Genomic DNA, 26,809 nt, shown 5'->3' with positions numbered 1-26,809 from the left:
ACGCCCCTAATGCCCTTGCTCTTTACTGTTGGTCATACTGTATGGACCAGAAACTCTATGTGTGCCTCACAAATGGCACCCTATTCCCTATATAGTGCACTACTTTTGACCAGGACTCTGGTTAAAAGTGGTCCACCAAGTAGGCAATAGGGTGCCATTTGGGAGGCATGTCAATGCCTTGACATATAGCTCCTCCACTTCCTTACTCTGACTGTTACTATGGCCATTTTATCAAATGGAATCCACAATGCCTGTCATCTCTGCTGATATACTTTGCTGTACCAACCCTTCTTTATAACTCCTCGTGGTAATCAGACAAACTACAGTAAAGCACCATGCTGACTGGTGATCTACCGTAAAAGATTTTTAAAAATGAGGGTCCACCTCTGATTGATCAGAAGTTGTGATCCATGGATTTGAGCGGTCTGTCTTCACAGTGTGGACTCTGAACAGTGAAACTGCCGACGTAACTAATCATGTCAGATAACCAAGTATCATAGGAGGTTATTTCCTGTATCCATTTACAGGGAATTCTCTTGAGTGGTAGACTGGACAGAATGAAAAATACTGCAGCTGGAAAGCATTATATAGTTAAACAAGGAAAGCTATAGAGAAACAACATGTATCATAATAATTATTTTCTTGGCGTATTTTATTACTTTTTGGGGTTTTGTGGGATTGGTGGCACATAAGTAAAAATACACATATGACAAAAGTAAAGACAAATCTAAACATGTCACATTCTCACATGTATACATCCACTGTCAACCTCTGCATTACCGCTAACTACACACTTCACCCGATCACTAATTAAAATAGAATCTACCTACTTCCCTGCACAGTCACACTGTTATGGTATGTGGTTATACAAAAGATGTGGCAATTACAAAGGCAGTAGGCTGAGGATCTGTGAGTCCCACTAGAAATATCGGTGGTATAAATTACAGTTTGAACTAATCGCATACAGATGAAATCCTTTCAAACAGTAACATTACCACCAACAGCAGGATCATACTGAACACCAACATAATGCACTTCTATGTGCTAGATACAACAGAACTAGACTATAATCTCATATATCATCTACAAAGTCATTTTGAGGAAATCGTGTATCATATAGAATGATCAAGCGTGTTAAATTAAATATATCAAAACAGGTCAAATATAGAATAGTTTACATACAGTGTAATTTGTAATTGTATACAAATCCATTGCATTGTACTGTACAGTGTGAGGACTAGGAGGCTCTAGAAGCCAATCTTTTCCTCATACAGAGAGAGGAGCAACAGGATGCCCCAGCCAGACAGCAGTCCTAAGTTCTGGAGAAGGAACATGAGCCAGGGCCTACGGTTGTCCGCATGGATCATGGTTGGGAGCTGGGAGGAGAAAGAAGCAAGACAATCCACTGCATTTAACTCCTTGTCCAAATATAGCATATTTACAGAGAAAGATAGGCATTAGGGCATTGGTGAAAGACATAGGAGCAACTGTGCCATAACTAGGGGTCAGAGCTCTTCCTGGTCAGGTGACATAGCCAGGAGACACTCAAGGCCCAAGTCATAATTGGGCTTCCCGGGGAAAATGTTGTCTGAAGTTGCAACAGTAACCAAGGCGGCGGGGCTTAGCGAAGGGTCATTTGAACAATTTGTGCGATAGACTCTCATTTGAAGAGAAGCCCAAAGAAGCAATTCCTCACAGCCTGTTTGAGAATGTGGTAAAACTAGTGTACTAACCATATCAGCCAGACCCACATACAGGAAGAGACCAGAGGTGATGGCCGCGATCCACTGCTTGGTGGCCAGGTCAGTAGAGACGGTGAGGGCAATGTAGAGTCCGATGAAGGATGTGAGGGCACTGCCCACGTTCAGCATCAAGGCCTTCTTCACTGACAACCCGCTGTGCAGCAGGATTGCAAAATCACCTGGGAGATGTAGGATGGAGAGGTTTAAAAGGGACGCCAGTGATAAAATGTAGGTCTTAGGTTGATGCCATTGGAGGGATTGTGTGAATAGGAATCTGTATAGAGAGAGAAGACGTGGCTAATCATCTAGCACTACTATTCATCCATTCTAATACTTGACTGTTTGAAATGAAAAAATATTGTTCTGAAATCAAACAGACGCTGCTCAAATATACTTGATATAAAGAAACATCTGAAGTACCAATGTGGCTGGGTCACATTCCCTAAAGACCTCCTTCAACATGGCCAACTAGAGGCGTCAGTCAGTACAACACTCACCCAGTTCGTGAGGCAACTCATGACAGAACACAGCCAAAGACGTGGCAAGGCCGGAATTCCAGGAAACAGAAAAGGCCGCACCGATAGCCAGGCCATCGGCAAAGTTATGTATCGCGTCCCCTATGGTAACCATGTAGGGTAGCAGACGCTGTTCTAGTAGAGGGGAGAGACAGAAGGGAAACTCAGAGAAAGGTTCAGTCGTCTAAAGAAGTAAAGTCAAATTTGGCTATTGTTAATCATGTGTCTAAATTCATATTTCACAATAACAGCAGTATTGGATTAGCCAATGCCATTAGGATCTTCATTTGACCAGTTTCTCACAGCAGGAAAGGTATCCTGTAGCAACAGGAAATATGAATTATTGTGTGGATTATAATTAATGGACATTTTTGTAGGGATTGATACATTTTTAGTTAGGACAAATCAAGTCTGACATTTTAAAGTGGAAATTACAAACTTTAGAAGTCTTTTTAAACCTTAAATTTACTTAATGTTTGCATTTCCTGCAAGAACAGGGTGATCAAATTAAGATCCTACATCTGTAGGAACCAGTGGTGGAAAAAGTACTAAATTGTCCTACTTGAGTAAAAGTAAAGATACATTAATAGAAAGTGATTCAAGTAAAAGTGAAAGTCACCCAGTAAAATACTACTTGAGTAAAAGTCAAAGTATTTGGTTTTAAATATACTTCAGTATCAAACGTAAATGTAATTGCTCAAATATACTTAAGTATGAAAAGTAAAAGTATAAATCATTTCAAATTCTTTATATTAAGCAAACCAGATGGCACAATTTTCATGTTTTTAAAAGAAAAAGTACTTATAGCCACAGGCACACTCCAACACTCAGATGTTATTTACAAACAAAACATTTGTGTTAAGTGATTCCGCCAGATCAGAGGCAGTAGGGATGACCAGGGATGTTCTCTTACTAAGTGCGTCAAATGGACAATTTTTTGGGTCAAAATGTAACGAGCACTTTTAGGTGTCAGGGAAAATAAAAAGTAAAAAGTACATTATTTTCTTTAGGAATGTAGTGAAGTAAAATTTGGCAAAAATATAAATAGTAAAGTAAAGTACAGATACCCCAAGAAACTACTTAACTAGTACTTTAAAGTATTTTTACACTGGTAGGAACTGGCAAGCTAGCGGTTATACTGTAGAGTGACTACAACTACACCATTGAATATTGTGCTTGAATTGTTTATAAAGATTACATAAAGGATGATGTCTCATTTTAATCATGTCAGATAAATAAATTGTTGTCACTGTTTATATTATCATTTACAATGATATGACAGAGTGTTTTTGGGTGCATCTGCAGCTAAAGCGTTGTACCCCTGTAGTAATGAATCCCTTTATTGCTGTTCCTCATGTAAATGAACAAAGCTCTTTGGTGCACATTACCCTTTGTCACGCTGAATGTGTGTAAACATTGACTAGACTTGACTAGTAAGTTCACAGTATATCAGCTTTCCAGTGAACACCCTGACTGTCAGATGACCTGATGACTTGGGTTGTCTATCTTACCTCTTGAGCGTTGGTTTATTTCTGGAAAGGCTTCCTCTGTGTCCTCACTGTGCTCACTTACAACCTTTTAGGATCAGAATTTTACAGAAGTATAACATCGGAATTATAGCAGGTGTGAACAAGTTAGTGGAGGACAAGGTGTTCAGAGACACGGGTAGTAAAGACTTGAGACTACATACTGTGTCAGGTAAAAACACAGCTTTACTGGCTGTTCAGTCATGGACCTCTGTCTGACTCAGATCTCCAAGAGAGAGGACAGAGGGTTTAGAATATCACAGGTGTGTCTTTGAATAAGTGGTACAGAACCTACCAGATGTATCTGTGAATAAGTGGTACAGAACCTACCAGATGTATCTGTGAATAAGTGGTACAGAACCTACCAGATGTATCTGTGAATAAGTGGTACAGAACCTACCAGATGTATCTGTGAATAAGTGGTACAGAACCTACCAGATGTATCTGTGAATAAGTGGTACAGAACCTACCAGGTCAGTCTGTGAATAAGTGGTACCGAACCTACCAGTTCAGTCTGTGAATAAGTGGTACAGAACCTACCAGGTCAGTCTGTGAATAAGTGGTACAGAACCTACCAGGTCAGTCTGTGAGATGGACTGCTTGTTCTTTTTCTCCTGCATGTACATCTCCAGGACTTTACCATGATCACAGTGATGGGGCTCAGACCCCTCCTGGAAACACAATGGCACAATGTATCGGTCTGTGCCCGGAACATCACAACAAAGAACATGTACAGTTGAAGACGGAAGTTTACATACACTTAGCTTGGAGTCATTAAAACTCGTTTTTCAACCACTCCACAAATGTATTGTTAACAAACTATAGTTTTGGAAAGTCGGTTAGGACATCTACTTTGTGTATGACACAAGTAATTTTCAACAATTGTTTACAGACAGATTATTTCACTTATAATTCATTGTATCACAATTCCAGTGGGTCAGACGTTTACATACACTAAGTTGACTGTGCCTTTAAACAGCTTGGAAAATTCCAGAAAATGATGTCATGGCTTTAGAAGCTTCTGATATGCTAATTGACATCATTTGAGTCAATTGGAGGTGTACCTGTGGATGTATTTCAAGGCCTACCTTCAAACTCAGTGCCTCTTTGCTTGACATCATAGGAAAATCAAAATAAATCAGCCAAGACCTAAGAAAAAAAATGTTTCATCCTTGGGAGCAATTTCCAAATGCCTGAAGGTACCACGTTCATCTGTACAAACAATAGTACGCAAGTATAAACACCATAGGACCGCGCAGCCGTCATACCACTCAGGAAGGAGTGGAAACAGGTACAAAAGTATATCCACAGTAAAACGAGTCCTATATCGACAGAACCTGAAAGGCCACTCAGCAAGGAAGAAGCCACTGCTCCAAAACCGCCACAAGAAAGCCAGACTACGGTTTGCAACTGCACATGGGGACAAAGATCGTACTTTTTGGAGAAATGTCCTCTGGTCTGACGAAACAAAAATAGAACTGTTTAGCCATAATGATCATCGCTATGTTTGGAGGAAAAGGGGCAGGCTTGCAAGCCAAAGAACGCCATCCCAACCATGAAGCAAGGGAGTGGCAGCATCATGTTGTGGGGGTGCTTTGCAGCAGGAGGGACTGGTGCACTTCATAAAATAGATGGCATCATTAGCAAGGAAAATTATATATATATATTGAAGCAACATCTCAAGACGTCAGTCAGGAAGTTAAAGCTTGGTCGCAAATGGGTCTTTCAGATGGACAATGACCCCAAGCATACTTCCAAAGTTGTGGCAAAATGGCTTAAGGACAACAACGTCAAGGTATTGGAGTGGCCATCAAAAAGCCCTGAACTCAATCCTATAGAACATTTGTGGGCAGAACTGAAAAAGCGTGTGTGAGCAAGGAGGCCTACAAACCTGACTCAGTTACACCAGCTCTGTCAGGAGGAATGGGCCAAAATTCACCCAACTAACTGTGGGAAGCTTATGGAAGGCTACCCGAAACGTTTGACCGAGGTTAAACAATTTAAAGGCAATGCTACCAAATAATAATTGAGTGTATGTAAACTTCTGACCCACTGGAAATGTGATGAAAGAAATAAAAGCTGAAATAAATCACTCTCTACTATTATTCTGACATTTCACATTCTTAAAATAAAGTGGTGATCCTAACTGACCAGAGACAGGGAATTTTTACTAGGATTAAATGTCGGGAATTGTGAAAAACTGAGTTTAAATGTATTTGGCTAAGGTGTATGTAAACTTCTGACTTCAACTGTATCTACCGGTGATAGCTAACAATTCTCACATTTTGGAACCAGTAAGACCTGATCAATTTATTTGACCGAAACATTGCACTTTATTAAAAAGGTGTATTGGAGGTGTACGTGTGTGGAATTTCTTTTCACCATGGATCCACCGAACCTGTAAGCTGACAGAACGGAGGTGTTCAGTAAGGAGATAAGGTTTAGAAACAGTGTGAAATGGGAAGGTACCACCTGAACGTGTCCAATAAGAACCCTGATTTTTGTTTCCTGTTGCAACACATTTTGCTACATCGTGCCCTACTGAACACAGCCCAGATGAGACACTACTTACCTCATGGTGATGCAGGGAATGGTGATGGCTGTCCTTGTGAGTGGTGATGATGGAGAAGATAGTCTCCATGAGATAGAAGCAGTAGATGCCAGCCATCATCACCAGTATCTTACAGATGTAGTCTGGAACCTCCTCTGAGTGGCTGTGGTCCGATCCGTCACTGTGAACATGGAGGCCTAGGAACTGAACCAACAGAGGAAACACAGTCACAACCCAGTCTGACACAGTCAGCCCAATGACAGTGTTATGTCATTGTAATGACAGTGTTATGTCATTGTTTTGACAGTGTTACGTAGCTCTTATGAAGGCAGGTTCAAGTAAAGTGTAATATACTACACAAGACCAAATACTGGCGATGCAATCAACCTGTGCAGGGTCCATTACTCTGAAATGGCCTCCTTCACTCACTACTGACAGATGAAAGTCTAGAGTGGAGACCAGAACCTATCCACCATATTGCTTTAACCAATCAAGTCCTCTTAATAAGTGGTTGAGAAGGAGAGGAAGATAAGAAATCATGTCGGACCATTGGGACACATTGTTATGTTGCTCTTATCATTGGCTTTGTAATAACCTAAAGTTCCCTGAAGGAACATGGGGCCATTTCTCTGTTTGCCCGATCTGAAGGGGTCGTTCTTGTTCCTTAAATCACGCCGTTATTATTTGACACTGTAAGTGATGACAGGGTGTGACAGCCTGCTAATACTTCGCCCTGCGATGTTGACATGATGGATCTAAATGGATTGAGCTGCAGCAGCAGGAAGTATCCCCTCCAGACTTCTGCCCTGGGGGAAATAAGGCTAGGAAGCATCAGATGGGACTACTGTATGTGTTGCTCTGACTTATCATGAGGTCTCTCAGACATCTGGCTGATTATTGGGTTGCACTGACATTAACCACAACACTTTAATGAAGTGTTGAGGAGGAAGAGGTCTGGCTGGCTAGATAAGTGGTTTTCTTTTCACATTGGACATTCCAGCACCTATGATGGATGCATAACCAGGCCAGTACAGCGTAGATCAGCTTGAATCAGCTGGGCTCAGTGATGTGGATATGGTACTGTGGTGCTCACCATAGGCAGGAGGTGCAACAGGGCGTCCCCAGTGAGGGAGCCAACGGCCAGGCTGACACAGAACTGGATGACGAGCTGGAAGACACTGCTGCAGGAGGTACACAGCAGCACCATAACGCCAACCAGGGCGGCCAGACAGATCAGCAGATTGGCTATGGAGGCATACGCAAACTCTGTGGGGAGAGAGAATTAACATTAAGGGGTTACAAATATAATAACAGTGCCAGACTGAAGCCAATCAGTCAAGCCACAAAGGTCTGTTAGATAATACATTGTCTGATTATGCTTGAAATAGGCTCTAGTCCTACCGAGTGCAATAGGCTCTAGTCCTACCGAGAGCAATAGGCTCTAGTCCTACCGAGTGCAATAGGCTCTAGTCCTACCGAGTGCAATAGGCTCTAGTCCTACCGAATGCAATAGGCTCTAGTCCTACCGAATGCAATAGGCTCTAGTCCTACCGAATGCAATAGGCTCTAGTCCTACCGAATGCAATAGGCTCTAGTCCTACCGAATGCAATAGGCTCTAGTCCTACCGAATGCAATAGGCTCTAGTCCTACCGAATGCAATAGGCTCTAGTCCTACCGAATGCAATAGGCTCTAGTCCTACCGAATGCAATAGGCTCTAGTCCTACCGAATGCAATAGGCTCTAGTCCTACCGAATGCAATAGGCTCTAGTCCTACCGAAGTGCAATAGGCTCTAGTCCTACCGAGATGCAATAGGCTCTAGTCCCTACCGAGGCGGCTCGCCCCGGGCAATAGGCTCTAGTCCTACCGAGTGCAATAGGCTCTAGTCCTACCGAGTGCAATAGGCTCTAGTCCTACCGAGTGCAATAGGCTCTAGTCCTACCGAGTGCAATAGGCTCTAGTCCTACCGAATGCAATAGGCTCTAGTCCTACCGAATGCAATAGGCTCTAGTCCTACCAAATGCAATAGGCTCTAGTCCTACCGAATGCAATAGGCTCTAGTCCTACCGAATGCAATAGGCTCTAGTCCTACCGAATGCAATAGGCTCTAGTCCTACTGAATGAAATAGGCTCTAGTCCTACTGAGTGCAATAGGCTCTAGTCCTACCGAATGAAATAGGCTCTAGTATTTTTGGCCTACAGCCTAAAGTTTTGTGATTTAGAATTTTGGAGCATTCATATTTACAAACATAAGAAATGTATTTCTGCATAGCCTCTCTATAATTCCTTTATCATAAAAAAAATTAACAGGCAGGAAAGGGACTTTCTGTATCAAAAGGAAAGGAATGAGTGTTGAATATAGAGTGTACTGTAGCAATCAATAGATCAATCACAAGAGCACACAATGCAGAATCACAGTGGATAGAACTGTAGTAGTTCACTCACTCTCTGTTGTGCTGAGCTGGTCTAATGGTCCAGTGGGGGGAGAGATGCTGTTGCAGGCACCACTGAGGAGCTGCTGGACCAGGGCTGGGCTGAGCCGGGCCACGTCAGACCTGGACAGGCTAGATCCATTCAGCCCATGGATCTTTATCAGCTCCTCCGGGCTGAAACACGTCTACGTGGAGGAAACAGGGTTGAAACACGTCAGCGTGGAGAAAACAGGGCTGAAACACATCAGCGTGGAGAAAACAGGGCTGAAACACGTCAGCGTGGAGAAAACAGGGCTGAAACACGTCAGCGTGGAGAAAACAGGGCTGAAACACGTCAGCGTGGAGGAAACAGGGCTGAAACACGTCAGCGTGGAGAAAACAGGGCTGAAACACGTCAGCGTGGAGAAAACAGGGCTGAAACACGTCAGCGTGGAGAAAACAGGGCTGAAACACGTCAGCGTGGAGAAAACAGGGCTGAAACACGTCAGCGTGGAGAAAACAGGGCTGAAACACGTCAGCGTGGAGAAAACAGGGCTGAAACACGTCAGCGTGGAGAAAACAGGGCTGAAACACGTCAGCGTGGAGAAAACAGTGCTGAAACACGTCAGCGTAGAGAAAACAGGGCTGAAACACATCAGCGTGGAGAAAACAGGGCTGAAACACGTCAACGTGGAGAAAACAGGGCTGAAACACGTCTATGTGGAGAAAACAGGACTGAAACATCTACGTGGAAGAAACACGGCTGAAACACATCTGCGTGGAGGAAACAAGCAATATTTCAAAAAACCACTTTCCGTCACAGAATATGTATCGCCCCCGATATGTGGTAATTGCTACAGTTGAAAATACAGTGCCGTGTGTCAGTGTAAAATGGAAGTGCAAATGAATTCTTCAATTAATATACCTCTGTCAGAATACTGTGTCCCAAATGGATCACTACTCCCTTTGTAGTGCACAACTTTTGACCAAAGTCCATTGGCCTATTCTTTGAATTGACACTCCTTGTCGCTAACTGATTGACTGACAGTAAGATGTCATTGGCCATTCACAAAGTGGGGACCAATATATTACAAGTAACATGTTATTATCCCTCAGCAGTGTTCCTTCTCATTCAGATTTCTCTAATATAGATATTACCATGGGGAGAATCCTACAGCTGCCAATAGCTCAGGCCATCTACTGCACATCTGAGGCTCATTGTAATGCACTGGAGATGCAGCGGACAGCAGGGGTTTAGCAGTCTGATAATGAGTCAGAGTGAAGGAGCCTGTGTGTGCGTGCGTGCATGCATGCGTGCGTCGTTAAGCCCCTGAAGGTCTCTTCAGGAGATTGGAGCGATGGCCTTGACCTAATTACAGACAAAGCACCATGGTGGTTGAGTATAACAATTACCAGTTCCCAGCTGCTGATGTTCCTCTGGTGGTACCCCTCCTCATGACTCTTCCTGAAGGCATCACCTCCACTTCGACCCCCACGACCCTTGCTAACAGTACTGTGGTCACTATGGTCATGGTCAATGTGGTCATCGTGACCATGGTCATCTTTGTGTCCCTCTTGATCCTCTTCGTGGATTCCACCCAGTTGCAGGCTCTTCATAAGACCTTCCAGCTCTACAGAGATTAATCACAATGATATGGTTAGTTGGTGGTAGAGTATATTAGCAGGCCATTGAGGAACAGTAATATAGTGGTAGAGTATATTAGCAGGCCATTGAGGAACAGTAATATGCTGGTAGAGTATATTAGCAGGCCATTGAGGAACAGTAATATAGTGGTAGAGTATATTAGCAGGCCATTGAGGAACAGTAATATGCTGGTAGTGTATATTAGCAGACCATTGAGGAACAGTAATATGGTGGTAGAGTATATTAGCAGGCCATTGAGGAACAGTAATATGCTGGTGGAGTATATTAGCAGGCCATTGAGGAACAGTAATATGGTGGTAGACTATATTAGCAGGCCATTGAGGAACAGTAATATGGTGGTAGAGTATATTAGCAGGCCATTGAGGAACAGTAATATGCTGGTAGAGTATATTAGCAGGCCATTGAGGAACAGTAATATGGTGGTAGAGTATATTAGCAGGCCATTGAGGAACAGTAATATAGTGGTAGAGTATATTAGCAGGCCATTGAGGAACAGTAATATGCTGGTAGTGTATATTAGCAGACCATTGAGGAACAGTAATATGGTGGTAGAGTATATTAGCAGGCCATTGAGGAACAGTAATATGGTGGTAGAGTATATTAACAGGCCATTGAGGAACAGTAATATGCTGGTAGAGTATATTAGCAGACCATTGAGGAACAGTAATATGGTGGTAGGGCAGGCCTGAGGCGTATTGGGGAGGCAGGCCATTGAGGAACAGTAATATGCGGTGGGTAGCAGCCTGGGCGTATATGGTGGTAGGACAGGCCATTGAGGAACATTAATATGCTGGTAGAGTTTATTAGCAGACCATTGAGGAACAGTAATATGGTGGAAGAGCATATTAGGCCATTGGGGAACAGCAATATAAACTCTCATTATCCAGGCTTCATGGGGTTATAGCATAGGGTTTGAGGGTAACATTAACATAGGGTTTGAGGGTAACATTAACATAGGGGTAGAGGATAACATTAATAGCGTCATGCTAAATGAATGATGAACTATGTATTGCACAAGATGGATTAATGAGTGGGTTGATGTTACAGTACAGCCAGGAGCATGAGTAATGCTCCTGGCTGTACTGTAATAATAATAAAACGAAACAGTGCGAGGAAAATGATTCATACTAAATAGGGATAGTAGTTTGTAATGAGGCAATATTACAGCACGGACATTTTGTATACACAGGAATAGTTGTTTCTTACTGTACCGTGTATGGTAATGTTGTCAGAACCGAAGGAGTTGAATATGAAATCCAGAAAGTAGTCTTCTTCAGGCAGTGCTCTGGCAGTCATGCAGTCACCTCGCAAAGCATGGTAAACTATGTATCCAAACACCACATCCATGTTGTGTGGGCCACCATCATTCATCTCCTCCAAGATATCTTGACCAGTAAGACAGTGCTAAATGACCACGATAACACGGGACAAACACACACCGTTGAATAGAATAGAAATATTTTGTTGAAACAAATCTACTCAAATGAGTTTGTTAGAAAACAGGTCACTGTTGCTAACAGTAGTTCATTGGTTTTCTGTTGCACAACCTTAGAAAGGTAGAGTTTATAAAATGTGTTGCCATTCTTATTAACACAGCAGCACCAACCTGGTCGTACTGCTGATCAGGCTTGTAGTGCTTCTTCAAGTTATGGAGCAGTGTTTCTATCCCACTGCTCTCCATGTCTCCGTGTCCATCCCCATGGTCATAGCCTGTGATCTCATGGATGAAGTGGTCCGTCTCGTCCCCCCACCTCCCTGCCCTCACGGCAGAGCAGGCCTCTGAGGGAGAGCCGAGGTACAGGCAGCATCCTGCCGCTACTCTGAAGAAGCCCTCGTTGTGAAGGAGACCACCAGTGCTGGTGAAGTTACCCACCAGCTGGTCTACTGACTGCACAGACAGGCACTAGAAACAAGCAGGGTGGCTTCAGTGTTTCATGGAGATTATTTATTTACTCAGTACAAATATAGGCCTAATTTAATGAGAGAAAACCAACGTAGGGTCTTGTATAGTCAGTCATTATGACCACAAAGCTAAAGGAGTTTGGGTTGGGTGAACGTGAGAAAATAAAAATCTAATTTTCTGATCTTTAACAGCTATTCTCAGGCTTTTTGAGTCAGGACATACAGTGACTTGGCCTATTATCTAACAGATTATTCTGTAGAGTCTACCAGAAACCCAGAACCGATTAGTGAAGGTGCTGGAGGCAAAATGCTAAACTGGAGAAACAGAAGAAAAAAAGTCTTGACACACTTTAAGTCAGATGCACATTTCTTTTAAAAGAGCCTGAGCTTGATGAAGGTCGACTGACCGAAAGCTCCGTATCTATTAAAATAAATGTGCATCTCACTGGAAGTGTGCAGACTTCTTCCTGATTCTCCAGTACCATGACCACGTATGAGTAAGATCTCGAGCCATTGTTGTATTAGCAGAACATGCCGTCTAACTACTGATCATTAGTGTTAGTCCCAAACATGTTTGGCCAATTGATAACACATCTCTCACATAACGTGTGATAGAAAACGTCCTCTACATGGTCACAAGGGCAGATTACACTTGCCAGGTAAAGTCCAAGGCCTTCAATGTCTGAACAACAGAAAAAAAATGTATGTTTACATGTTTTTCTACTGTAATCAAATGAAACTAAAATGAACACTTATTGGAGTACTTGTGGTGCATTGGCATGATGGACAGAGTCATTTTAATTTTTTACATTGAATGTATTAAATAAAACAGAATGCCCAGTCATTAAGACGTTTAAACAGGCTGCACAGTAATAGGGTAAAACAACCACGATATATTTTTTTAAGTATTTTTTTTTTTTTTACACATTAGCCATTTAAGTCAAAGCCATTGCTATAATCTATGATAATACCCTAACACATGGAATTTGATAAATATTGATCAGGTGTTTTACGTCATTGGTAGAACATAATGATTTTAATAAATCTGGTACAAAACAATCTGCAATGACGACGTCGTGTATTCTCTCTATATAATACCTACATAATAATAGCCAGAATCATTATTGTTATCATTATCATATAATTATTATTATTATAATTATAATAATTATTATTATTATTATTATTATGGAGCACGCATTCAACTTTTGAATTGCTCAGTGCTCACGATATATGTATCAATAAAAAAATACTTTGTTAGAGACTGGTCAATAAAAATAAAAAAAATACAGATTTAGGCTTAACAAACTAGGTCTGAAAAAGCACTATGATAAATGTACATTGCTGTATTCCATTGTGTGTAGCGCACGGCACAGTAACAGGTGCAGGTTGGACCTCGACCTTTCCTAAAACCAAGTTGAAGCGAGTGTAAGAAAAAAGTTACCTTTTCACACGACACACCAGGGCACTGCACACGCTTCTCCAACAGTTTGAAAAAGGAGCGAACTGACATTTCATCCAGGTATTCCTCTCCTGGCGAAACGAGCTCCACCACTTTCCCATATACATCCATAGGTGAACACCACGCATAGCTGAATAGGTGAAAACTCAGACATAGGAGAATAACGGGAAAATACCTATATACAGTTTCCATTGTTCTATTAAAATATAAATCCTCTTTAAAAAAATAAAATAAAAAGTGCAAAAACAGTGAGTTTATAGAAAGAGATGATTCCGAGTGGCGCATATGCAGTCCACACACGGTTTTAAGTTCACCAAACAGCTATCTATAAATCAGCTAAGTTAGAGATTTCCTTGACCTGTTAGCTCGTCTTTGATTGGTCCAGAGGTGAGTTGCGCTTCTCTACCAGTCCATAAATAGGAAACCATTGCAGTTCACCCTGAATAAGGGGTACAGGTCCAAAATCACCTGTCTTCAATGTACACTCAGCATCAGCTGACATAATGGCAAGAGTTATGTCAATAAGACATGTTGCTAGGAATACAGGCAAAATATTTGTGCCAACTGATTTCACTTACATCCTCAATGGTGACCAATACCCTGATGATGAGCCTTCCCTGCTCTCTCTCCAGTGGTGAATATATCTAATATATTAGCTAACATTCCCATATATTAAATATTGTGTATTGGGAAAATGAATAAACATGTAACAAAGAATTACTGACAGTGTAGAAACAAAACAAATAATACACATTTCTACAGAACCTTTTTGTAAAACATGTATACTAATACATGAATTGAAGGATATATTTTGAGAAACAACCAACACAGTTTAGGACATTTATTGATGAATCAATTCAGAGGCCCCATTCTCCATGTATAACCATTCTGTGGAATAAAAGTACTTTCCATGGACATCATTCAACATATGCTCTGACCGTGTGACTGGATGATTGGGTTTCATATTTAAAGGCCAATAGTTTTTCCTGACCATGGCTAAGAGAAACTCCGGGCCCTACCCACAATGATTAATGGACTGATGACTTCACTCTACACCACATCAGTGACTGGGCCAGGTGAGGCTGGTCTGGCAGAACTACCAAACACATCCTTGTGTCAATGGTCAGCAGGAAATGAGGGGGAGATCACCCATCTCCAAGTCAACATGAAGCTGTTTGAAGGGTCTTTAGATGTAAGCATGAACATCCAAATCAGGTACTCAAAGTTGGCCTACAGTAGTTTGCCACCTATGTCACTTTGAACATATTTGGATGAAATAACATCATGTTCAGCAGGGTTGGCACAGACCTTTGGTGGGGCAGGGTCAGCAGGGTTGGCACAGACCTTTGGTGGGGCAGGGTCAGCAGGGTTGGCACAGACCTTTGGTGGGGCAGGGTCAGCAGGGTTGGCACAGACCTTTGGTGGGGCAGGGTCAGCAGGGTTGTGCACAGACCTTTGGTGGGGCAGGGTCAGCAGGGTTGGCACAGACCTTTGGTGGGGCAGGGTCAGCAGGGTTGGCACAGACCTTTGGTGGGGCAGGGTCAGCAGGGTTGGCACAGACCTTTGGTGGGGCAGGGTCAGCAGGGTTGTGCACAGACCTTTGGTGGGGCAGGGTCAGCAGGGTTGGCACAGACCTTTGGTGGGGCAGGGTCAGCAGGGTTGGCACAGACCTTTGGTGGGGCAGGGTCAGCAGGGTTGGCACAGACCTTTGGTGGGGCAGGTGCTGAAAGTGAAAAAATGCCTCCCCTCCCCTTCATTTAATTCATGAAAAATAATGTTCTACTGCTCCTGTAGACAATTCTCCATATAATTATTTTTTTATAAATAACATTCCTTAATTCTCTGCAAAAACACATTCATCACACATTGTAGGCTAAGCAAGCTAGAAGCGCAGATGAAAGAGAGTTTGTTATAAGGATATTTGCTACAGGTGGAAATCATTTAAAACAATGTTTTATTATACATTTTGCAGGATGAAATCTCTTGAGATGCACCATCTCGTTTTCAAGAGTGTCCCCCCAAAAAATGAAAAAATATGACAGGTCTGAGATACAGTATCTTGCTCATTCAGGTGAAATAGAATTGGGTTAGTTTATGACAAAGTTCATCCTCTCTCTCAGCTGTTTAAAAAGTCCATCTACACCTCTTCCTTAAGCCTGTACAAAGAAACAGCCAAACATATCTTGTTATCTAGGCCAACACAGTTTAATCAGACATACAATACCTGGAACAAAACCTCCCAGGAGGCAGTAGTCTCTCTCACTGCTCTTATACTGAACATCAGACACATGCACAGATAGGGCTCTAAGGGTGCTGGAGCACTGGCTGTTCTGCCTTCCTATGAAAATAGTGCCACTTTTTTGGTACTAATTACTTTTTATTTAAATGTCTCTTTTCTCTGTTGTAACTTTAAAATGCAACAAATTGCCCAAAAAACATTTAGCGCCATCAGGACGTGGCCGGTGACACCGTTTCTTGAAAGGCCCATAACTTGGAAACTTGACTGCTGACATACAATACATTTTAGAACTGTATCAAGAGGACTAATGAAAACAATTCCAAAAGATAATGTTTTAAACCTATAGGGGAACTCCACTCAAAAACTATCCAAAATCTTAACTTTGAACATTGGACATTTGGATAAATGTCTATTCTGCAGTGAGAGAGCTTATTGAGATGAGAGTATTAATGCTCACGAATGAATTCTCTGTTATGCAATTGTTAATTGGATCTGAAGTTGTAGTTTTTTTTGTAGTTGGGAGAAACAAAGAAATATGCTAATTGCATCAAAAAAAATATTACATTTGGAAATATACTTAAGTAGCAACAGCTTGAAAATATTGATTATGGTATGTTATTGTAACAAAACAATAGAGTTACAAAATGTCTGTATTGTAAATTCAAATCAACTTAAAAGACACGCTCCAGTACTTTGGAAACGAGTATTTTTTTAAACCTCCTGCTTTGGGCTGGATGTGTCAATGTGTAGTTCATACATGCATAATCTATGAGCAGAATTACTGTTTTGCCACAAAATCCCTAGATTGAAAGAGACTTTTCTGGAAAGTGTGCCGCGCCATTGTCTTGCATGTCAACATTTCCCCCCACGTGGGCCAACCCCCTACGCAGTGGTGGACATCTCCAGTCCTCTGGGGCCTGATTGGTGTCACACTTCTTCTCCATCCCCAGTAAACACAGCTGATTAATCAAATGACATTCTAAACTGAAGATCATGATTAGGTGATTATTGGAGTCAGGTGTGTTAGCTGGAGAAAAACTGCCACCAATCAGGCCCTCGAGGACTGGAATTGCCCATCCCTGCACCTAGAGGATCACCTCTGACCTGTATCAGCAAGATACTGTATACTGAATCTGTCACCTGTCAGCCTTAAATTAGAGCGTGACATCACATTATCAAAAGAACACAGTAATCTGATAAATGTTAAAACATTTTTTTTTTTTAAATGACATTAACATTATAACACATTCTGATTCACATTTTGCCACGACAATTCCCCATAGACAATATTATAATTTCCTATTTCTAATGTTTTGTTTCATAGATAACCCTCTCCCGTACAACAAGGTTGCCAGGGACAGCAAGCAATTGAAGATAGCTCTCCATACAGTGAATGCATGCTACCTGACAAAGTTCAGTCGACTAAGAGATAAGGTTTATTATCTTGAGTTATAAAAAAAAAAAAATACAGCTGTACAACTTCTCAAATGGTCATTATTCTTTTCAGATAATAAAATAAACATACACATTGAGAAACAGACACCTCACAAGTCCTCAACTGGCAGGTTCATTAAATAGTACCCGTAAAACACCAGTCTCAACGTCAACAGTGAAGAGGTGACTCCGGGATGCTGGCCTTCTAGGCAGAGTTGCAAAGAAAAAGCCATATCTCTGACTCAACCTTCATCAAAGTGTCCTGAGCATACAAAAGTTTTAATAACATCAAGCACTTACCCTTACGTTGCATACAAAATATATTTTATTAAATGGGCATACAAAGAACATTACATGAAATGTACAGTATACCAAACAAACAAAAAATAGAGAAACCATAAAACAGCCATTTATAAATAATAAAAGAATGTGTTAATGGATGCAACTGAGGTAAGATTTCTTTAAATGTTTTACATTATTTACTTCTTTTTCTTTTTTAGATAGAGTAGGTATTACATCACTTGAATCGAATGATCTCCTGAATAGCAATGCGCATGATTTCATTAAAATCAAACTGGATGTATTTTCTCCAGTATCTCTTGTCCCTGCCGAAGGTCTGAGCTGGGTAACATGGACTTCCTGGAAACAAAAGATAGAGGGTGTTCCAGTTGACTTACTAACACTATAGAGGGTGTTCCAGTTGACTTACTAACACTATAGAGGGTGTTCCAGTTGACTTACTAACACTATAGAGGGTGTTCCAGTTGACTTACTAACGCTATAGAGTGTGTTCCAGTTGACTTACTAACGCTATAGAGTGTGTTCCAGTTGACTTACTAACGCTATAGAGGGTGTTCCAGTTGACTTACTAACGCTATAGAGTGTGTTCCAGTTGACTTACTAACGCTATAGAGGGTGTTCCAGTTGACTTACTAACGCTATAGAGGGTGTTCCAGTTGACTTACTAACGCTATAGAGTGTGTTCCAGTTGACTTACTAACGCTATAGAGGGTGTTCCAGTTGACTTACTAACGCTATAGAGGGTGTTCCAGTTGACTTACTAACGCTATAGAGGGTGTTCCAGTTGACTTACTAACACTATAGAGGGTGTTCCAGTTGACTTACTAACACTATAGAGGGTGTTCCAGTTGACTTACTAACACTATAGAGGGTGTTCCAGTTGACTTACTAACACTATAGAGGGTGTTCCAGTTGACTTACTAACGCTATAGAGGGTGTTCCAGTTGACTTACTAACGCTATAGAGGGTGTTCCAGTTGACTTACTAACACTATAGAGGGTGTTCCAGTTGACTTACTAACACTATAGAGGGTGTTCCAGTTGACTTACTAACACTATAGAGGGTGTTCCAGTTGACTTACTAACACTATAGAGGGTGTTCCAGTTGACTTACTAACACTATAGAGGGTGTTCCAGTTGACTTACTAACACTATAGAGGGTGTTCCAGTTGACTTACTAACACTATAGAGGGTGTTCCAGTTGACTTACTAACACTATAGAGGGTGTTCCAGTTGACTTACTAACACTATAGAGGGTGTTCCAGTTGACTTACTAAAGCGGCTTTCCAAAATCAAGTCTTATTTCAACTTGGCAGTGTAAATATAGCAGCCATTGTTTATAGGTTTCAGTGACCAGCCAGAGGAAAATACTATCCCTCCTCCGGGGATAGGTACTCAGTGTAAAGCCAATTAGTACACACCTGGGCCCACTAATTGACTTGGTGTCTCCCTCTATATAGGTGTGCCAGGAGATGAGCTCGAGGTGGATTGGGAGAAGACACGGGGACCTGTGAGGACGTCAGACTTTCCTACTGAAAGTGTCTTCATCTGATGCACCTTGGCTCTATGGGTATTGATAGAGGGAAGCATTCCCCCTCTAAATATGACTTGGAGACGATAGTCTAAAGACAAGGGGAGCCGTCTGTTGTTTTTTGGCCACGGCCTTTTGGTCTGCTGCTTAGTTTATGTACTTTTTTCTTTATGCCGTTTCAGCGTTGGACGCTACCTTGTACTGGAACTATTTTGTTAGGCGAAAGAAATCCCATTTAGAGACAATCCAAAAGGAACCAGAACCACTGCCTCCAGTCTTTTCATTTCATGCCTCTCTCACCTGTGTTAAGGTGTTTCAGACTAGCTGATCCGTCACACCAAATAAACTTTTATCTACCCCCCCTCTGTATCACACCCTCACACTGAAAACATGTCTACAATCAATAGGTTAGACAGAGAAATTAAATATCACACTGTATACTCTTAGGCCTACACTATTGTACCGTAGCTATGACTCAGCCACAAAGTTGGTTCCAGTCAAGTCTTTGGCCACGTTTGAGTGGGTCAAGCAAAAACACTAAATGATTGAACCTCCTGCAATGGCTTCAGGGTGCAGTGGACTGCATGACCTTAGATCATGTAGGCTCAAGTCGGACAATTTAATCCCCATAATGTAACACTGATTGAAAATCAATGATCATCACTGACTGCATAAAAGTGACTGGCACAACTGGGCCCATACAGTTCAGACACATGGCACTAAGCAAGCCACCCCCCTAGTGACAAGAAGCCAGCATACTATATTATTAGACACTGAAGTAGTTCTGGGCGTTTGCAAAATAAAACATTTTAAAAATGGGAAAACTTACCAATTCCAAAGAATATTCTAGCGACGGCTCTGCCAGAGAACTTCTCATCACTGCGGTTGCCCAGGAAACTCTGAATATCTGCTCTGATCTGACCCTCGAAGTCCTTCATCTGAAGACCAACAAAACCCATCAGAATCACCTTTATTGGCATAGTACATTTACCAGGCAGAAGTCTGACCTGGTGAAATGATACAGTAAAAACAGAACAATTACACGTAGGACAGACAATATAAAGTAGAAATATTGTAAACTCACTACGTTACTCTAAATGGGAAAGTCCTGTTCTTACCAGATTCAGCTCTATTAGGTCATTCATTATAAAAGGTACTTTATTACAGTTAGAATTCGCTAAAGGATTTAGTTTCACTTACATTTGGTAAAAACCATCAGGGAATTTTAGGAGAGAGACGAACCTTGCATTTCAACAACACCTCCTCCTCATCATCCTTCTCCTCCTGGAACTTCCTGCTCAGGTCCAGTTCTCTCCTCTTGTCAAAGTAATCCCCCAGAAGCCCTTTCAGCTTCAGGCTTCGGCTCTCGTCCAGCTTGTCCGTGCAGAAACTGCAGCTCTTGTATGCGACGCTGCAGAGAGAGAGAGACATACAGTGTGGCAGAACTCAATGCAGGCAGAGACCTTTCCAAGTAAAGAGTAATACACATGTATGTCACCTGAAAGACATACAGTAGCATATACTAATCTATAAATGTCTTATAAATATCAATGTCTTAAACATACTTCAAGCACCATTGGGTTAACAGCTCCAATAATAGCCCTACAAAGCCATGAAACTCTGGTAACCAGGATTTTCCTCTACGGTCACATTTGTTGCTATAATACTGTTGGAGAGTAACCTAGTGTTGGTATGAGTTCTGAATACTGGTGTAGTGTAGGTTGGTGCTGACCTGCGGAAGGCCTTGAAGCAGGCTTTGAGCTGGTACAGTTTGGTCCTCTCCTGGGCCACCACCCTGCCATGCAGGAACTCACACACCCGGTCCATCTCATCTGGGGTCAAGTCACCGTAGGAACGGAAGTAGAAGGACAGGTTGGAGAACTCCACCAAGACTCCTGGAGAAGACAGGAGATGTATGATATGGAGATCGGGAATGTATAATTATCTCTCTTTTATCCAAATCTAAACACACACACACTTTAAATTCTGTACGAAATAATATTATATTTGTAATCATACCCATCTCTGACAATGCTCCACTGTAGTTTGCATTTTTTTTAAACTATAAAAGCACACCTCTGTTAGTGGCCCACTGTAGTTGTCGGAGGCCTCTCTTCACCAGACCCAGCTGCCAGCCCATAGTGTCTGCCACCTCCACCACGTCAAAGTCCACCGAATCACAGGTCTCCACTCGCTCCCCTGCCAGCCGTTTCCGGGCTAACACTACGGCAACAGGTGGGCAGCTGCCAATCAGACGACACATATCCATCATCACAACACCGACTCCACCCCTCAACATACAGTACCAGTCAAAAGTTTGGACACACCTACTCATTCAAGGGTTTTTCTTTATTTTAACTATTTTCTACATTATAGAATAAAGACATCAAAACTATGAAATAACACATGGAATCATGTAGTAACCAAAAAAAGTGTTAGATTTTAGATTCTTCACAGTAGCCACCCGTTGCCTTGATAACAGCTTTGTACACTCTTGGCATTCTCTCAACCATCTTCATGAGGTAGTCACCTGGAATGCATTTCAATTAACAGGTGTGCCTTGTTAAAAGTTAAAAAGGAAAGACATTCCACAAATTAACACATTTGAGCTAATCAGTTGTGTTGTGACAAGGTAGGGGGATATACAGAAGATAGCCCTATTTGGTAAAAGACCAAGTCCATATTATGGCAAGAACAGCTCAAATAAGCAAAGAGAAACAACAGTCCATCATTACTTTAAGACATGAAGGTCAGTCAATCCAGAACATTAAGAACTTTGAAAGTTTATTCAAGTGCAGTCGCAAAAACCATCAAGCGCTATGATGAAACTGGCTCTTACGAGGACCGCCAAAGGAAAGGAAGACCCAGAGTTCTCTGCTGCAGAGGAGAAGTTCATTAGAGTTACCAGCTTCATAAATTGCAGCCCAAATAAATGCTTCACAGAGTTCAAGTAACAGACACATCAACAGTTCAGAGGAGACTGCATGAATCAGGCCTTCATGGTCGAATTGCTGTAAAGAAACCACTACTAAAGGACACCAATAAGAAGAGACTTAGTTGGGCCAAGAAACACAAGCAATGGACATTAGAGCAGTGGGAATCTGTCCTTTGGTCTGAAGAGTCAAACATTTTGTTGGTTCCAACCGCCGTCTTTGTCAGATGCTGAGTAAGAGAATGGATGATCTCTGCATGTGTGGTTCCCACCGTGAAGCATGGAGGAGGTGGTGTGATGGTGTGTGGGTGCTTTGCTGGTGACATTGTCAGTGATTTATTTAGAATTCAAAGCACACTTAACCAGCATGGCTACCACAACATGCAGCGATACGCCATCCCATCTGGTTTGATGGGAAGCAGAGTGATGGAGTGCTGCATCAGATGACCTGGCCTCCACAATCACCCGACCTCAACCCAATTGAGATGGTTTGGGATGAGTTGGACAGCAGAGTGAAGGAAAAGCAGGCAACAAATGCTCAGCATATGTGGGAACTCCTTAAAAATGGTTGGAAAAACATTCCAGGTGAAGCTGGTTGAGGGAATGCCAAGAGTGTGCAAAGCTGTCATCTAGGCAAAGGGCGGCTACGTTGAAGAATGTAAAATGTAAAATATATTTTGATTTGTTTAACACTTTTTTGGTTACTACATGATTTCATACATATTATTTCATAGTTTTGATGTCTTTAATATTATTCTACAATGTAGAAAATAGTCAAAATAAAGAAAAATCCTTGAATGAATAGGTTTGTCCAAACTTTTGACTGGTACTGTAAACATTACTTACTTACACCAAAACAGTTTAAGCACATTGTAAACATTAGTCATCTATTGCCTGTACATGAAAACACCAAACCGATCACATGTCCCACTGCCTTTACTGGACCAAAATAACATCAGGAGTATGAAATACACACCTACATATAAAAACACAACCTAGCAAACAGCTAAACAGTCTACTGTAACAGTCTACTGTAACAGTCTACTGTAACAGTCTACTGTAACAGACTGGCCAGGTGTTGAGATTGACTTTGCAGAACTTGTCCAATAAGAAAACTTTTAAACATGTTTTTCTATGACCCTGGTTTTGTGATGTTGTCCTACATTTTGGTGAGTTTGCGGAGTTGATGCGGGCCGTTGTAACAGACCATCTTACAGGTGGAGAGGGTGGGGTGGAGCAGCTCTACCCACTGTTGAGGGTGCAGCTCCAGGTAGCACAGCAGAGTCTCCAAACCTGACACACAGTGATATAACTTCAATCACTTTAAGTCGATTGTAAAATACAGTCTGATATCTGAAGAAAAGGCAGGAGACTCAATCTGAATTAAAAGTGTGATCTCATTCTAATTATATATTTACGGTTTTCTGATCCTTGAGTCAACTACCAAGTGACAGAAAATACTTGTGTCCAGTATAGTGAGGTACCTACCTTCCTCAGTGATGTCCAGGCCTTCCACAGTGTCCTGCATAGATATGGCCCTCTCATGGGTGTGACACACCCTAGTCGTGGGCCAATCCTCACCTCCCCCGGTCTGCTCCTCCTCTTCGCCCTCCCCTCTCTGGGGAAATGGAACACTTGACTCTGGTGGGTGTTCCTGCTCCCTGTCCAGTGGTTGAAAAGTTGATACATCCTCAGTAGGAACTTTGGCCTGTTCCAACTGCTGGACAGGGGTGTTCATACCAGTCTCCGTTGTGTGTTCCGGTGTTTCAACTGGGTTCTCATCACAGGTGTCCATCAGTTCCATCATCTCGGAGTCGTCAACCTCCTCCTGAGTCTAAGACATGATTAGAATTGAAAAAAAATACTGTTTGGTTTGTGCCTGCTACATCTTGATAAAACAACTGTTAATCCTAAACCTTGAGGTACACGTAATGGCCATAGGCTGTTAATGTCCGATGATTGTAGACCGAGAGAAGGGAAGAAAAAGTTGAATATGTAAGTATACCAACATTACCCTGGCTAAGTCCTGCTGTTTCTGGTGGATCTGTCTGCACTTGCAGGGAGGAAACACCTTCTGCACTATCTTCTTCACAGTATAGTGGTCCACTGTATCCGCATAGATGTGCCTCCGCAACTCATGCAGGTCCCCTCCCTACAACACCAGGCAAGAACGTAGGATTAATCAACATAATGAGCATACACATCATATGTCTTGGCACTCTATTGAATAATACATAGATTTATTTGTGAATAACCTAATAATTCGAACAAAAGTATTGTTGCACAGCCACTGTACACTACTCACCAAGTATCAATTCATCACTTAACTATTACTTACTAGACGTTGTCATCAAAACACATTTGAATTTGGATGAAAAGTAAATAAACACTATGAAATAAATAACGACTGAAAAGGTGAGAGGAGACAGAACCTCAGGATCCAGGAAGAGATGACAGTGGGCTGGTACCCCGTCTCTCCCTGCCCTCCCGATCTCCTGCACGTAGCTCTCAAAGCTCTTGGGCATGTTGTAGTGCACGATGCCGCGCACGTCCGACTTGTCCAGGCCCATGCCGAAGGCTACCACCCACACTGCCACCCTGCTCTTCCCACTGCCACACTGCTCTTCCCACTGCCACCCTGCTCTTCCCACTGCCACACTGCTCTTCCCACTGCCACACTGCTCTTCCCACTGCCACCCTGCCCTTCCCACTGCAACACTACTCTTCTCATTGCCACCCTGCTCTTCCCCTCTACTCTGTACTGTCTGTGGAGGACTATACCTTACAAACTGTACACCACAGGGGGGCACCTTCATTGGAGAGGAGGGGCTCAGGGTAATGGTTGGAGTGGAATTAGTGGAATGCTATCAAATACACCAAACACATACATGATGCCATTATATTGGCTTCGTTCCAGATATTATTATGAGCCTTCCTCCCCTCAGCAGCCTCCACTGCTGCCCACTACCATAATCCATATCACTACACAATGAGGCTATTTGAATCACTGCAGAATAATGACAGTAAACTACCAGCCTCAACACTGAACCAAGGAGTGTATTCACTAGGAACCAAACAGAACTTCAGAATAATGACAGTAAACTACCCAGCCTCAACACTGAACCAAGGAGTGTATTCACTAGGAACCAAACAGAACTTCAGAATAATGACAGTAAACTACCCAGCCTCAACACTGAACCAAGGAGTGTATTCACTAGGAACCAAACAGAACTTCAGAATAATGACAGTAAACTACCCAGCCTCAACACTGAACCAAGGAGTGTATTCACTAGGAACCAAACAGAACTTCAGAATAATGACAGTAAACTACCAGCCTCAACACTGAACCAAGGAGTGTATTCACTAGGAACCAAACAGAACTTCAGAATAATGACAGTAAACTACCCAGCCTCAACACTGAACCAAGGAGTGTATTCACTAGGAACCAAACAGAACTTCAGAATAATGACAGTAAACTACCCAGCCTCAACACTGAACCAAGGAGTGTATTCACTAGGAACCAAACAGAACTTCAGAATAATGACAGTAAACTACCCAGCCTCAACACTGAACCAAGGAGTGTATTCACTAGGAACCAAACAGAACTTCAGAATAATGACAGTAAACTACCCAGCCTCAACACTGAACCAAGGAGTGTATTCACTAGGAACCAAACAGAACTTCAGAATAATGACAGTAAACTACCAGCCTCAACACTGAACCAAGGAGTGCATTCACTAGGAACCAAACAGAACTTCAGAATAATGACAGTAAACTACCAGCCTCAACACTGAACCAAGGAGTGTATTCACTAGGAACCAAACAGAACTTCAGAATAATGACAGTAAACTACCAGCCTCAACACTGAACCAAGGAGTGTATTCACTAGGAACCAAACAGAACTTCAGAATAATGACAGTAAACTACCCAGCCTCAACACTGAACCAAGGAGTGCATTCACTAGGAACCAAACAGAACTTCAGAATAATGACAGTAAACTACCAGCCTCAACACTGAACCAAGGAGTGTATTCACTAGGAACCAAACAGAACTTCAGAATAATGACAGTAAACTACCAGCCCACCAAATCAACTTCACAGACAATCATTTAGTACCAAACCTACAAGGTCCTTGACTCTGGACAAAGACGATGGAGAATACTGTAGTGTGGCTGCCACTGTTAGTGATCAGAGCGAGGACGACACAGCCTTAAAGACTAAGGCTTCAGCACTGTCCAGGCCCCTGTCCAGGCCCCCTGTCCAGGCCCCCTGTCCAGCAGGCATTCATCTTCATGTGTTAGCATCATCAGCCTCAGCACACACACACACACACACACACACACACACACACACACACACACACACACACACACACACACACACACACACACACACACACAGAGGGAGTACAGGAGAGGGCTGAGAACGCACCCTTGTGGGGACCTAGTGTTGAGGATCAGCGGGGTGGAGATGTTGTTACCTACCCTCACCACCTGGGGGCGGCCCGTCAGGAAGTCCAGGACCCAGTTGCACAGGGCGGGGTCGAGACCCAGGGTCTCGAGTTTGGAGGGTACTATGGTATTAAATGCTGAGCTGTAGT

The 26,809-nt window shown here is 42.3% G+C and overlaps 2 protein-coding genes across 2 annotated transcripts; both read right to left on the bottom strand.

Moving 5' to 3' along the window:
- Window positions 1-634: 634 nt before the first annotated feature.
- Window positions 635-14,114, bottom strand: LOC106597642 (zinc transporter ZIP4). Its single transcript, XM_045709303.2, has 12 exons — window positions 13,758-14,114; window positions 12,018-12,314; window positions 11,623-11,815; window positions 10,159-10,376; window positions 8,780-8,951; window positions 7,428-7,600; window positions 6,356-6,538; window positions 4,359-4,454; window positions 3,769-3,832; window positions 2,240-2,392; window positions 1,734-1,921; window positions 635-1,376 (listed from the first exon to the last, which is right to left on the bottom strand). Exons 1-12 carry the CDS (start codon window positions 14,058-14,060, stop codon window positions 1,248-1,250), a joined length of 2,169 nt encoding a protein of 722 aa, XP_045565259.1. The 5' UTR covers window positions 14,061-14,114; the 3' UTR covers window positions 635-1,247.
- Window positions 14,115-17,755: 3,641 nt separating this feature from the next.
- On the bottom strand, window positions 17,756-25,103 carry LOC106588958 (ATP-dependent DNA helicase Q4-like). Its single transcript, XM_082970235.1, has 9 exons — window positions 24,643-25,103; window positions 24,225-24,362; window positions 23,699-24,044; window positions 23,374-23,503; window positions 21,355-21,521; window positions 21,011-21,173; window positions 20,521-20,689; window positions 20,108-20,216; window positions 17,756-18,087 (listed from the first exon to the last, which is right to left on the bottom strand). The coding sequence occupies exons 1-9, from the start codon at window positions 25,024-25,026 to the stop codon at window positions 17,966-17,968; spliced, it is 1,728 nt and encodes a 575-aa protein (XP_082826361.1). The 5' UTR covers window positions 25,027-25,103; the 3' UTR covers window positions 17,756-17,965.
- Window positions 25,104-26,809: the final 1,706 nt, after the last annotated feature.

The sequence above is a fragment of the Salmo salar genome, chromosome 27, assembly GCF_965601325.2.
Source record: "Salmo salar chromosome 27, fSalSal1, whole genome shotgun sequence".
Classification (NCBI taxonomy): domain Eukaryota; kingdom Metazoa; phylum Chordata; class Actinopteri; order Salmoniformes; family Salmonidae; genus Salmo; species Salmo salar.
This window is presented reverse-complemented; position numbering and strand designations above follow the sequence as displayed.